The sequence below is a fragment of the Lycorma delicatula genome, chromosome 1, assembly GCF_047948215.1.
Source record: "Lycorma delicatula isolate Av1 chromosome 1, ASM4794821v1, whole genome shotgun sequence".
Classification (NCBI taxonomy): Eukaryota; Metazoa; Arthropoda; class Insecta; order Hemiptera; family Fulgoridae; genus Lycorma; species Lycorma delicatula.
The window spans coordinates 375,419,595-375,434,108 of NC_134455.1; the positions used below are offsets into that span (position 1 = coordinate 375,419,595).

General features: G+C 30.3%; 1 protein-coding gene across 2 annotated transcripts in view; it reads left to right on the plus strand.

Moving 5' to 3' along the window:
• LOC142317285 (importin-11-like) overlaps positions 1-14,514 on the plus strand; it is a 127,198-nt gene that overhangs the window by 69,206 nt on the left and 43,478 nt on the right. For both annotated transcript variants that reach the window (XM_075353703.1, XM_075353704.1), the window contains exons 15-16: positions 1,842-1,999; positions 8,035-8,131. In XM_075353703.1, the coding sequence (XP_075209818.1) occupies positions 1,842-1,999; positions 8,035-8,131 (255 nt within the window). The remainder of the gene's footprint in view (positions 1-1,841; positions 2,000-8,034; positions 8,132-14,514) is intronic.

A 14,514-nucleotide genomic window follows, 5' to 3' on the forward strand; every position in this document is an offset into this window, starting at 1 on the left:
TATTAATTTTGTAAGTAACTGAACCAAATAAACAATACTCACCGAACCATCATACTGTTTTTTCAAACAACCACTTCTACATTAGAAGGAATATATACTAGCTTTTAGTGATGATCAAACATTATACTTTTGTATTTTCTGTGGTAATTTACTTTATATTCATTTCATATTAATTGCTTTTTAAACTTTCTGTTAAACCAATTGGACTTTACTTTAACATAACTGTATGGCTTAAGTACCTTTACCAAGGATGTGAGGAGTGAAATGGTTTCCCATTCTCGTCTCCACTAAATTCAAATGTACTGTTGCATTCCAGGCCCACTGAAATCAAGGAGATATTTAGCAAGTGACACCTTCACTCTCTCCAGCAGTTAAAGATTCAGGGACTGGCTATATAGTAACACCATTACTCCAGAGAAAATAACTAAATAGAACCCCTTATACCTCAGGAGTGATCTATTTTTCCTTTTGTATAACATATTAATCTTATGTTATGCAATTACAAGATTGTATTTCTTTTTTTTGTATTTATTCTGTTCAAAGATTTCTCAAATTTATATGTCACACAGATTGCTTTAGCATGATGCAGCTGACAGTGCTGCAAAACATTGTCTGTGATAAACTCCTTTGTGTCACATCTCTCAACATTGATTTCTGCAACATTACCAATACTACACAACAATACAGCATATTTGAGGAAAATGCATAATTATTAGTGGTATACCTAATATGCTTCATTAACCAATTTCTGAAGATGCAATTCAACTTTGTATTGTATAACAAATAAACATTTGTATTGTATAACAAATAAACATGTAAACATTCTGAAGCCTTTTTTTAATAAATTGGTACACTTTCATACAGGCCTGAAAATCTAAACTGTAATATATTTACTTAAAAATAAAATAATAAAATTTCAGAGAATGAAGAATATTAATAATATGAAAATGCAATCGGTTATCAATTTTTTTTTAATACTTCTGAAGTATTTACACTATTAATTTTATTTAAAATTTACTTATTGCTGTAATTATTCAAGAATTATCAGGGATATACAACGTTGTGTTTAATTAGTTACCAGGAAATGTTTTGAAAAATAAAATTGGTAAAAAATTTCATGGTAAATAATTACACTAATATTGTAATATTGTAAGAAAGCATCTTTATTTATGGAGATAGCAGATGATATTCCAACAATAGTTATTTAAGAAGTGTGCAAGTTGTTAAAAAAAATGTGTGCTTTTATATTAGAAGTTAGAAATTCTCAGATAGGTAAAATTTCTATGCAGCATTAAGTAATTCAATATTTAGGTGATTTCTGCTGAGTTTTTAGTTAGCATATGAATTTTTTGTAAATTATAGATCATGGTAATATAAATATTAACAGAAATATTATAAAAATAAAATAAAAAATAGTAAAAAGCAGGAAATTTTTTCTACTATTTTTCTTAAAGTATGTTCTGTTAATTTCTTGTGTTGATAGCAGATTTTTTTTCTTTCTTTAAAGTATGTGAGTGGTTAAAAAATGAAATATATGACTAAATTGTAGATGCAAAGTAGGGAATTCTCTTATAAATCAAATTCATTTTTCACAGAAAATTTGCAGATTAAGAAAATTGAAAATTATGCAATTATAAATTATATTTTGAACTTCATTTTCTTGTAGAATTTGCTTCTGTGACATACAACAATAGTCATTGATAAATAACATTTTGTTCTACTATGTTAAACTGTAAGATTTTATATTCTCAGAAAGTATGTATATTTTTCAATAAATTTTACTATGATATTAATTTTTTAAATTTAATTGGCCTTAAGTTGTTACTTATTTTATTAAACAGGTATATGGTGAAGTGGTGGTCCGAATTTGCATGTATTTGTTATCAGATGTTCGTCCAGAAGGCATCATAATGATAATGAGGGTTTTAGAGCTTTGTTTAAAAGTCAAGCCGACTCAGGCTGTTGTTTTAATAAAACCTGCACTACCTGGAATATTGCAGTAAGTTCTCTTCTCTTTCATGTAAAATATTCATACTTTTCAAAATGTCCTTTGTTGTTGTACCATATTAGTAAATAGCAACAAAGACTGATTTCTATTAAAATTGTATGTGTTCCAAATGAGAGACAATTTTTTTTTTTTTTTGTCTTCAGTCATTTAACTGGTTTGATGCAGCTCTCCAAAATTCCCTATCTAGTGCTATACTTTCATTTCAGTAGTATACCCTCTACATCCTACATCCCACATCCCTAACAATTTGTTTTACATATTCCAAACGTGGCCTGTCTACACAATGCTTCTTTCTTCATCTATTTGCCGTAATACCTCTTCATTTTTCACTTTATCCACCCATCTGATTTTTTGCACCACATTTCAAAAGCTTCTAATCTTTTCTTCTCAGATACTCCGATTGTCCAAGTTTCACTTCCATATAAAGCGACACTCCAAACATACACTTTCAAAAATCTTTTCCTGACATTTAAATTAATTTTTGATGTAAACAAATTATATTTCTTACTGAAGGCTCGTTTAGCTTGTGCTATTCGGCATTTTATATCGCTCCTGCTTCGTCCATCTTTAGTAATTCTACTTCCCAAATAACAAAATTCTTCTACCTCCATAATCTTTTCTCCTCCTATTTTCACATTCAGTGGTCCATCTTTGTTATTTCTACTACATTTTATTACTTTTGTTTTGTTCTTGTTTATTTTCATGCGATAGTTCTTGCGTAGGACTTCATCTATGCCGTTCATTGTTTCTTCTAAATCCTTTTTACTTTCGGCTAGAATTACTATATCATCAGCAAATCGTAGCATCTTTATCTTTTCACCTTATACTGTTACTCCGAATCTAAATTGTTCTTTAACATCATTAACTGCTAGTTCCATGTAAAGATTAAAAAGTAATGGAAATAGGGAACATCCTTGTCGGACTCCCTTTCTTATTACGGCTTCTTTCTTATGTTCTTCGATTGTTACTGTTGCTGTTTGGTTCCTGTACATGTTAGCAATTGTTCTTCTATCTCTGTATTTGAACCCTAATTTTTTTTAAATGCTTAACATTTTATTCCGGTCTACGTTATCGAATGCCTTTTCTAGGTCTATAAACGCCAAGTATGTTGGTTTGTTTTTCTTTAATCTTCCTTCTACTATTAATCTGAGGCCTAAAATTGCTTCCCTTGTCCCTATACTTTTCCTGAAACCAAATTGGTCTTCTCCTAACACTTCCTCCACTCTCCTCTCAATTCTTCTGTATAGAATTCTAGTTAAGATTTTTGATGCATGACTAGTTAAACTAATTGTTCTATATTCTTCACATTTATCTGCCCCTGCTTTCTTTGGTATCATTACTATAACACTTTTTTTGAAGTCTGACGGAAATTCCCCTTTTTCATAAATATTACACACCAGTTTGTATAATCTATCAATCGCTTCCTCACCTGCACTGCGCAGTAATTCTACAGGTATTCCGTCTATTCCAGGAGCCTTTCTGCAATTTAAATCTTTTAATGCTCTCTTAAATTCAGATCTCAGTATTGTTTCTCCCATTTCATCCTCCTCAACTTCCTCTTCTTCCTCTGTAACCATTTCTAATTTTCTAATTCATTTCCTCCGTATAACTCTTCAATATATTTCACCCATCCATCGACTTTACCTTTCGTATTATATATTGGTGTACCATCTTTGTTTAACACATTATTAGATTTTAATTTATGTACCCCAAAATTTTCCTTTACTTTCCTGTATGCTCCGTCTATTTTAACAATGTTCATTTCTCTTTCCACTTCTGAACACTTTTCTTTAATCCACTCTTCTTTCGCCAGTTTGCACTTCCTGTTTATAGCATTTCTTAATTGCCGATAGTTCCTTTTACTTTCTTCATCACTAGCATTCTTATATTTTCTACGTTCATCCATCAGCTGCAATATATCGTCTGAAACCCAAGGTTTTCTACCAGTTATCTTTATTCTGCCTAAGTTTGCTTCTGCTGATTTAAGAATTTCCTTTTTAACATTTCTCCCATTCTTCTTCTACATTTTTACCTCTTTTTTTTCTCAGACCTCTTGCGATGTCCTCCTCAAAAATCTTCTTTACCTCCTCTTCCTCAAGCTTCTCTAAATTCCACCGATTCATTTGACACCTTTTCTTCAGGTTTTTAAACCCCAATTTACATTTCATTATCACCAAATTATGGTCGCTATCAATGTCTGCTCCAGGGTAAGTTTTGCAGTCAACGAGTTGATTTCTAAATCTTTGCTTAACCATGATATAATCTATCTGATACCTTGCAGTATCGCCTGGCTTTTTCCAAGTGTATATTCTTCTATTGAGATTTTTAAATTGGGTGTTGGCAATTACTAAATTATACTTCGTGCAAAACTCTATAAGTCAGTCCCCTCTTTCATTCCTTTTGCCCAGCCCGTATTCACTCACTATAGTTCCTTCCTTGCCTTTTCCAATGCTTGCATTCCAATCTCCAACTATTATTAAATTTTCATCTCCTTTTACGTGTTTAATTGCTTCATCAATCTCTTTGTATACACACTCTACCTCATCATCATCATGGGCGCTTTTGTCGGTTTAGGTTTTGATTTTATCCTTATTACAATGATTCTATCGTTATGCGTCTTGAAATACTCCACTCTCCTCCTTATCTTCTTGTTCATCACGAAACCTACTCCTGCCTGCCCATTATTTGACGCTGAATTAATTACTCAAAAGTCACCCTATTGAGAGACTATTTAAAAATAAAAATGGTGTGATAGATTAGTTTTATTTACAAGTATTAAATTTTAACATTTACCTCAGTTGGTCGAATACATCTCTCTTTTCACACACTATACCAGAGTTGGGACTATGTTTCAACTTTCTACATGAAGCTTCTTCGAGAGTGCCATATTTGTCTATATCTATTGTATGGCCTGAAAATGAGTTCCTTTAAATAAAATCTTGATACTTGAAAATATAAAATCGTCATTTGATTTCAAAGTAGGTGAATTTGAGGTTGGTTTTAACTTTTAACTTTATTTTTGATGTGATGTTTGTCTAATGGCTTTCTTTATATGTCTATTGAATTAAGATTCATTAGACATATGATACTCAAAATGTGCTTGAATTACTATTTTTCTAGAAGTCATGAAGATTGATCTCTTTTTCTGCAACTGATTAAGAGGGTCAGACTGTTGACATATTTGCTATGATGTTACACAAATGCCATATTAAATCTATCTGTGGTATGTTATAGCTATACATACTCAAGAACAGCTGTTTACTTGAGTCAGCCTACATGTCCTTAAATTATGCAACAGCTACATGTCTTTGAAATTTGGATGGCCGTGATTTATGCAAAAGTGCATTCCAGGATCTGAAAGGAATTGTGTGATAAATTTTGTGTTGTTGGAATTATCAGTGCAAACAGATCAGTATAGAACAACTTGAAATCAAAATAAAATTATGAAAATGTATGGTGGATGTAGATTTGAAATTTAATATGAATTAAAAAGGGTGTGCATGTAACAGCAGTTCTCTCATACAAGTACACTTAGTTTGTGTATCATTTGCTCATCAATAGATTCCAGAGTAAACTGTATGTATGAACTAGTAATAAAGAAGCTTTATTTGTTTTTTTGCATTATTATATATACTAGCGTACCCCGTTGCGACTTCGCCCACAGTATAGAAGTAGCTTCACTCACAATGCTTTCTTTATAGCAAACTTATTTTTTTATAAATAAAAAATATTTAATCAACTATAATATATTTAGATTTTCATTAAATCCTGATAGAACAGTAAATAAAAATTTTTATGAAAAATACTGAAGGAATATACGATAAACAATGAATTGTTGCCCAAAACTTAAATAAAGGAAAACAAAAGAAAATTGAACAATATTTGTTAGACCAGTCCATTTTATCAATGAATTAAAATAGTTCAATATAAAAGTCCAATAAAGATAAACAAAAAATGTATTACAATCCCAAATCTAGCATCCCCATCATCACTTCGCCCGTGCTGTATGGTTACTTGCGCTTCCCGTCACGATCAAAGGGTCATGGTTCGCTTTACTCTCCCTTTCCTTCTCCTGTTTCTCATTCCCTTCCCCTTCCTCTTCCCCCATTTCCCTTTTTTCTCTTTTCCCTTTCCATTTCCTTTTCCCTGTTTTCCCCTTTTTTATTTTTTCCATTTTCCCTTCTTCCCTTTTATCTTTTTCGATTTTTTCCTATTTCACTTTTCTGATTTTTTCCTTTCTCTCTTCTTCCACGGTTTTCAATTCCAGTTGGTTTTCAATGAACTTCGGTATAGGTTCATTTTGCCGCAAAGCAGAAATCGTGGTAAAATTCTTTGTTATTCCTAATTTAAAAACAAAGCCTTTTTTAGACACATGTTTATTATGAACTTTTTTCATTATTTTAAACAGAGAAATACAGCTGTAAAATTTAACGGCATTCTTCTGGGATAATCACACACTCATTCTGTTGCTCTGCACGTGCGCACGATGTATTAATATTACCTTATTTGACAGATGTAATGAATTACTTCATTTCCATGCTTTTTCATTACCTATGCTTTTAATCTAAACCAATTTTTTTACATCTGACATCTTCAGTTATTTGCTTTACATATTCTAATTTTTTAATTTCATTTTAATTTAATTATTTATTTATTTTAAATTTAATGTAATATTATTTTATTTTATTTTATTTTAATTACATTTATTTATTCCTCTTCCCTCATTTCTCTTTCCCTCTTCCTCTTTCCTCTTTTCCCTTTCCATCTCCTTTTCCCTTTTCCGATTTTTCCCTTTCTCCCTTCTTTCCCGCGCGTAAATTGGTCCAGTAGTTTTTTAGTCTGTAGCAGACACATATCGGAAATATTGCAATGGAATCATAAAATATTTAGTATAGCATATGTTGCTTTTACATCCAACAGATAGCGCTGTTAACACGAAATTTAGTTTTTTATCGCTTTGAACCCCTTAAAATCAAAATTTTGCAAAACCCTTTCTTAGTGTACACCTACTTATATAAAGGTACCCTGAAAATTTCAAGTCTCTACCTATAATAGTTTTGTTTGTACGTTGATTATGAGTCAGTGAATCAGTCAGGACATTCTCTTTTATATAAGAGATTGATATTTTTATTCCAGATTTACTCATTTTATAAAAGTATTTTCATGGAACTTCTACATCTTTGAAAATCCTGTATAACAAGAAAGGAAAATATGCATTTTACTATTCCTACAAGAAAGAAAAATTTGCACAATAACTAAAACTGCTCATTTACTTGTTGCCAAATTTGAACCACTTATTTTGAGTCCTTAAGGATAGAAATGATTAATTTAAAAGCATGAATAACATATAAACACATAGCACATACTCATTTCTGCAACTTTTATTTTCTCTGTGTTCACTGCAAAAACTGACTGTATAGTAGATATCATTAGCTTCTGCGAATTCAATTATGATTTGCCTCTTGTACTTCAAATGCTTTCATCGATCACAATCCCTTTCTGTGGGAAACATGTTTTTCTATTCATTAGAGGGGAAAGTTTTTGAGATAATTTATTGAAAAAAAAAAAAATATATATATATATATATATATAATGTTGTCACAGTGGCATTTCTAACCTTGCTTCTTAGAATTCTGTATATCTGAAAATTTAATTTATTTAGATATTTCTTTATTTAGGTGTGACGCGAGCTGTTAAGAGGATGACAGCTTGCATCATGTTCTAGAGTATGTGTGGCTCATGTTCTAAATTTTGTTATTTAGTATAATTGTTTAGGAAACTGGATACTTCTCACAAAAAAAAGTAACTTTTAGCTGTGGCGATCATCAAACTATCTGCTTCATGTACCTCAGTTTAAAAATTAAGTACTTTGAGTTCCAAATCAAACATTAGAATCTTGTCATTAACAGATGTTATCATTGTAGAAAGACCATGCTAGATTTACACTCAATTAAAAATCACTTCCTTAGTTAATTTTTGTATTGAAGTATTAATTAATGAATATTTTTAATTTGATTGTTTTACAGGGCTGTGCATAGAGGTGATGATTTACCTACTGTTTTGTCAATGTATTTATCAATAATTGCACGTGTTTTGCTGATATCACAAGGAATGTTTATTCAGGTATATATTAAAAGTATTTCTTATTTCTAGAAATATTTTTTATGTAATTGCATATTTTTTTGTATACTTATTGAACTTTGGACAGCAAAGCTTTGTTAGAGCTCTCTTCTTTACAGCTCTTTTGTGTTATTAAGGTTAAAAATTTCATTTAGATTAGGTAACAATAATGGAATTTGTTCTTCAGTTGAAAATTTTTTAAGAATCTCTAACTTTTTATAAATAATAAAATACACCTTTAATATTCATGCAGATATGCTTGTCACTGATAATGTCTTCATGATAAATCCATATACATATACACCTTTCATCTCCTAAAAATTCAGTTTTCATCAATTTAAAATCAGATTGATGGTAATGATACATGTTTTAAAATAACAGAATCACAATATTATCCATCTATTATGGAATCTGATGAGAATGCTAAGCATGACAGACACCTCTCAATAAACAGCTTAACATGTTCAGCGTGGGAAAACATTGTTATTTGCCAAAAGCTGTCTTACCATGTGTAACTCATTAATGCATCACTTGCCCTTAAGAATATATGACTCAGTGCTTTACATGTCACCGAGAACTACAATTTTTCCCATGCTTAGTTCCAAATTGTATAACTTTTTTCTTTGAAGAAAAAATCCTTATTAAGAAAATAAAAAATAAGACAAAAATAAATTATCTCTACTAGACTTATAAAAAACTAAACTTTTTATATTGGAGTTATAAAAACATGTTACAAAATAAAATTATTGTTACATTTATATAAAATTAAATTTTCAAAATTTGTAATGTATTCTAAATAAACATATTCATGTATATGATGCATAAATGCATTATATACAACACAATCATTCTTCATTTTGTAATTATTTTTGTAAACCTGAATTCTTAAAAAAAAAAAAAAAAAATTAAAATTAAAGCATTTCAAAGAAATGACAAGCTTTTTAAAAATTGTAAAATAAATGAGTAAATTGCTGTTACAATTTAACTTTGGCTGGTTCATTGTTTTACATTCTAGATTTATAAATAAGTTGAAAAAAAACCATTAACTTTAATTAGTAACATTCAAAATGTAATAGAAAAAAAATTTTTTTAATAACTAATATCATATGATAAAAGGATTGTTTTCTGTGATATTCAGCAAAGCTCTTCGTAGCACAAAGGGGCAGTTTCTTTCAAAAGCATTCACAATAATGTAATAGTAAATGTTCTTTTTTTTGCCATAACACACTTGACAGTATTTTCTGTTCCTTACTTTTTTACCTGATATTGTATAATGTAATGGGTATTGCACAGTGCTTGATTTGAACTCTGTACTGTTCAATGGTAGTCTGCTCTGCGTGGGTTGTTGAGGAGAGAAATAGGTATTAATAATTATTGAAGGTCGACAAAGTGAGAGAAACAGAGATGTTGTTAAAACGTATTCACATAATGACTTACTGATGAGGGAAACTTCTTTTTTTTTTTTTTTACAAAAAACTATTGACGATTGGAATACGTGGATCTCCATTTTCCTGTAACATTATAGGAAATTGGTATAATTTCTAATTGGACTGTAAACCATCCACCACCTGATCAGCAAGTTCATTTCCAATTATCACTTCATCGTACTTTACAAAGCCTCAGATTTTCTCTTGTTTTACTCATTTATTAGGGACTTTTTAAATGAAATTGTAATAATTATTTTTAATAGTAATAAAATGAAAATATTCATTTATTGCTTGTTTTTATATTTAACATTAGTGCTTACAAGTCCATACCACCGCTTCATCAGATGTAAAAATTAAAATTTATAATTATTAAATTTAATAATTTAAAGAGAACAATGTTGTCTCTTTTTCATTATGTTGTAAACTGGTGATTGTGAGGGAAATCTTTATTAACGATGATGCTATGTATTGAATGCATTTTAAATTATATATATTTTACTGTTTGCTAAATCCATTCGTCATATTCAAATTTGATTTGTTCATTCATTACGAGGGTAAATCAAATATAAACGGCATTTTATTTTTTTTTTATTTTAAATTTATTTATTGAAAAATTAAAAACAAATATAATTTATTTTTCTATACTGTTTCCTGCTTTAGAATACATTTTTCCTAGTGAGAAGGAAAGTTTTTTATCTCGGCATCGTAGAATGAAGCTGGTAGCATCAGGAGCCAATTGCACAGAAATCCCTCCATGCCCTCATCATCTCAAATCGTTGCTCTTCTAGAGTTTCTTCAGCAGCCCAAACAAATGAAAATTGCAGGACAACATGTCCAGGCTGTAGGGAAGTGATCAAGTTGAGTCTAATGCATTTCTTCTAGTTTTGAGATCAATAGAGCTGTAGTATGGAGACTGGAATTGTCATGCAGGAAGATGGTCTGCCGAATCAGTTGGTCTCATCTTTTGCGGCGATATGCAGCCCTCACCTTATGCAACAGCTTTCAGTAGTAAGCAGCATTGATTGTCCGTCACTCATGCACAAAATAAATGAGCAAAATGCTTTGCCGGTCAAAAAAGACTGTTAAAAGAATCTTGCCAGCTGACAGTCTAGTCTTGGCTTTCACTGGGGCTGTCGCCACTCTGTCGTCTTGTTTTGACTGGGGAATGTTGTGGTGGACCCATGTTTCATCACAGGTGACAGTCTGATTCAAAAATGCATTACCTACTTTCGCAAACATTGCTGTAAGTCTCTGACAGACCTCTAAATGTCTCAACTTCTGATCAGCGGTCAAAAGGCGAGGGCTCCATCTGGAACTGCAGGTCATTTGTGATGATCGCTTGACAGCTCCAATAACTTATTCCAACCTGTTCTGCAATCTGTTGTGCAATGTTTTTGTTTGTAATGCTGGTCCGAGGACGTCAATCGTGTTCCTGATATTTTCTACTCGTTCTTGTCCTTTCTTGAACTCTTTATGCCAGGCAAACACATAAGTCTTTGACAATGTTTGGTCTCCAAACTGTGCAGTCAATCTCCGGTAGATTTCTGTCGTATGAACTCCTTCAAGAACAAGAAATTTTATAATTATGCATTACGCAGTGGAGGGGTACACCTGTTTCTCCGATATCATAAGCGTTACTGACAAATTGGTTGGGAGTGTGGAATGGCTGGCTCTTCCCATTCCTAATGACCCCACCCAAGCATACTAGAGCGCAGGCCCAGTCCTACCAACCATAGACACTCAGAAACAAAAATCCTGTTTTTATTTTTATTTACCCTCATAAATATTATCATTTTTTATTATTTAATTTTTTTAAGAGATTGTATTTTTTAATTTATTTATTTGTAATACTTCTCTATGCCTTGTAAATTTAAAAATGTATGTTTGTTGCATTTTAAAAAGGCTTACTATATGTCTGGAATTAGCCAGAACAATCCTAGATTTTTATTGCTGTCTGGGGTTTGAGACTGCACTTCTAAACTGGTTAAAAAGTTATATGATCCAAAATTTTCATCTGCTAGAATCAAAACCAAGGCAGTTATTGTTAACATTATTTCGCCAATTATATTTCATAATGTGTTGTGTTCTTTGGAAAACATTAATTATGTAACAGTAACGATGGATAACTCAAACAGGAGTGAATTAAAACTTATTCCAATTGTTGTAAGAGATTTCAGTCTGAAGGAGGGAATTCAAGTTAAACTTTTAAATTTCAATGAAGTGTCAGGTAAAACTGCCCAAATTTTGACCCAGTATTTTTTGCAGTGTGTGAAAATATACAAAGTTGAATAAAAGTTGGTTTATTATACCACTGATAACACTAACAGTAATTTTGATGGTGTGAAGATAAAAGGGAATGAAAATATTTTCAGAAAAGTTCAACCCACATTCACACCACATTGTGTATTCAGCCCACGTTGTACACAATTCAGTACAAACACCTCTGGACATAGAAGTTATTATTATAAAAATTTACAAATATCTTCACATACATATAGTAAGAGAAATCAAACTTAGAGTTCTCTGAATTTGTGGAAACAGATTACAAAAAAGTATTGTTTCATAGCAGCACAAGGTTCCTTAGTTTGTTACTGCAATATAAAGAATTCTTTCCATTTTTGATGGCCTAAAATCATACTTATCTTGTGACAAATGCCCAAAATTATTATTTGATTTTTTTTGAAAATCTAGAAAGTGGTAAACTTTTTTGAAATTTTTATACGATACTCTACAGATATTTAATAATGTAGTTCTGAAATTGGAAGCTAATTCTACCACAGCTACAGAAGTATTTCAGACATATTCTGAATTAATTTGTCAATTTCAGGAAAGAAAAACCTACAAATTAATACCATCTTCTGCCAAAGAATTGCTATGCACTCTAAAAGAAAATAATGTTATTCAGGAATAAAAATTCTCATGCTTAGACAATTTTTATAATTCTAGTATCCAATTCTTGTATCATAATAAGTAAACTACTATCATAATACTAGTTGTGGAGAACCAGTTTTGATAAAGTTAGTAAGTTTCAGTGGATAAATTTATGAACTGAAATTGCCAGATTTAGAAAAGAATGCTCAAGTTGTTAATGAAATTATAAAAGATTCCATAAGTATTGATGATCTATTTCATGAACATACATTGTTGAACCAGGTAATTCAAAACCAAAGGGTAGGCTGTGGTTCAAGTTCTGAAAAAGTACTAGGTACTGTAGAAGAGAAGAGGAAAGCAATTTTTAAGGTGTTTCAAAAGACTGATATTTCATGGTGCAATATTTATAAAATGGTTGTGTTTGTGATGTCTTTGCCTGGGATATCTGCTTCAGTTGAGAAGAGTTTTTTCATTAACGGGGAACATTTGGTCTGCAGAAAGGGGTGGTAGATTTTCAGTGTCTACTGTTAAACATCTGCTAAATGTTAAAATTAATTCAGAACTTTCTTGTTATGAATTTTATGATGTAATTAAAACAAATAAACCATTTCTGGAAAAAGTCATGTCTAGTGAAAAATATAACTGAATAAATAAAGTTTAATGTTTCAGTAAACTGTTAAGTAATTTCAAAATATGTCCTGGGGTGGAACCAAAAAAAAATGGTAAGCCTAATTTTATATGATCTTCAGAATGTTATTTTTGTTTGTTGTACTTGAATCCCTGTAAGTGGTCCTTAAAAAAATGTTCCTTAAAACTCTTTAAATTTTTTAATTTATTTTAATTTTTACATCTGACAAAGCGTTGCACACAGCAAAAGCACTAATTTCAAACAATAAAAAAAAAGCAGTAAGTGAATATATTCATTTTATTGTTATTATTAATAATGATTGTTATATACTGCTCTGATGCTTAATTTAAGTTCATTAACATTGAAATTGTAATATTACAACTAGTCACTAGTCACTTTAGATATTATTTTATATAATATCTAAAGATGCAAAATTGCAAGGTTATGCCGTTTGTATGTAAGCAATTTACCAATTTAACAAACAAAAAAAAATGCTTTGTAAATCTATTTTTTTTTTTTTAAAGCAATATTTAAACATTTTTCATGGTTTTAGAAAAGCAGTGAACTTTCTGCACACAACCACTTTCTTTTTCTAAAACTGAATTTACTATTTTAGATGAATAAATTATGCTAGACTTTTGCTCCATAATGTATTATGTCTGTGAAATTTGTTTTCACTAAAATATGCATTTAAAACCTTTCTAAAAATTGTTTTTATTTATTTTGTAATATGTAATGAAATTCTGGTTCACAGTATGATTAAAAGTGGTTCACAGTAAGCTTTTTAGAAAACAAAATTTGTAATTAAAATTATAATTGAAATTAAATTAATAAAAAAACACTTGAGACAGTAAAATACTGATTACTGTGAACACTTGCTATACCAGGCTTGGCCAACAGTTTTTGCCTTTGGGCCGAATTGGAAAGAAAACTTTTTTCACAGGCCGAATGAAATATAAAAATTAACAAAAAAACTAATGTGACGTATTAAGTTTTTTAAATTTCCATATTTTCCATTATTCAATTACTTATAAAAAAAGCTAATATTAAACATTTTTCACGGGTCGCATAAAAGAGTAATGTACAGCACATGCCTGTGCTGCACATTACTCTTCTTGTCTTTAAGAAATACTATTTTTTTTAGTTTTAGTTTCTTTTCTATCTTTTAATTGAACTTTAATGAAATCATTTTATGATAAATTTAATGATTTAAAAAATATTTAAGATTTATGAGATTATTTTGAATCCATTAAACTTTTTATTGAACTATGTACAAAATGTTTAAGGCTTTGAATTAGCTACTTCACTCATTTCACCTCTAACAATTTTACAAGGACTTAAAGTAGTACAGCCAGTTTTCCTTATTATGGTATTTAACCCGCTTTACTTACTCGTAATGAACCATCCTCTATTGATTGACATAGCATTTATGAGTATATATTAGATTTTGTTCTTTTGAG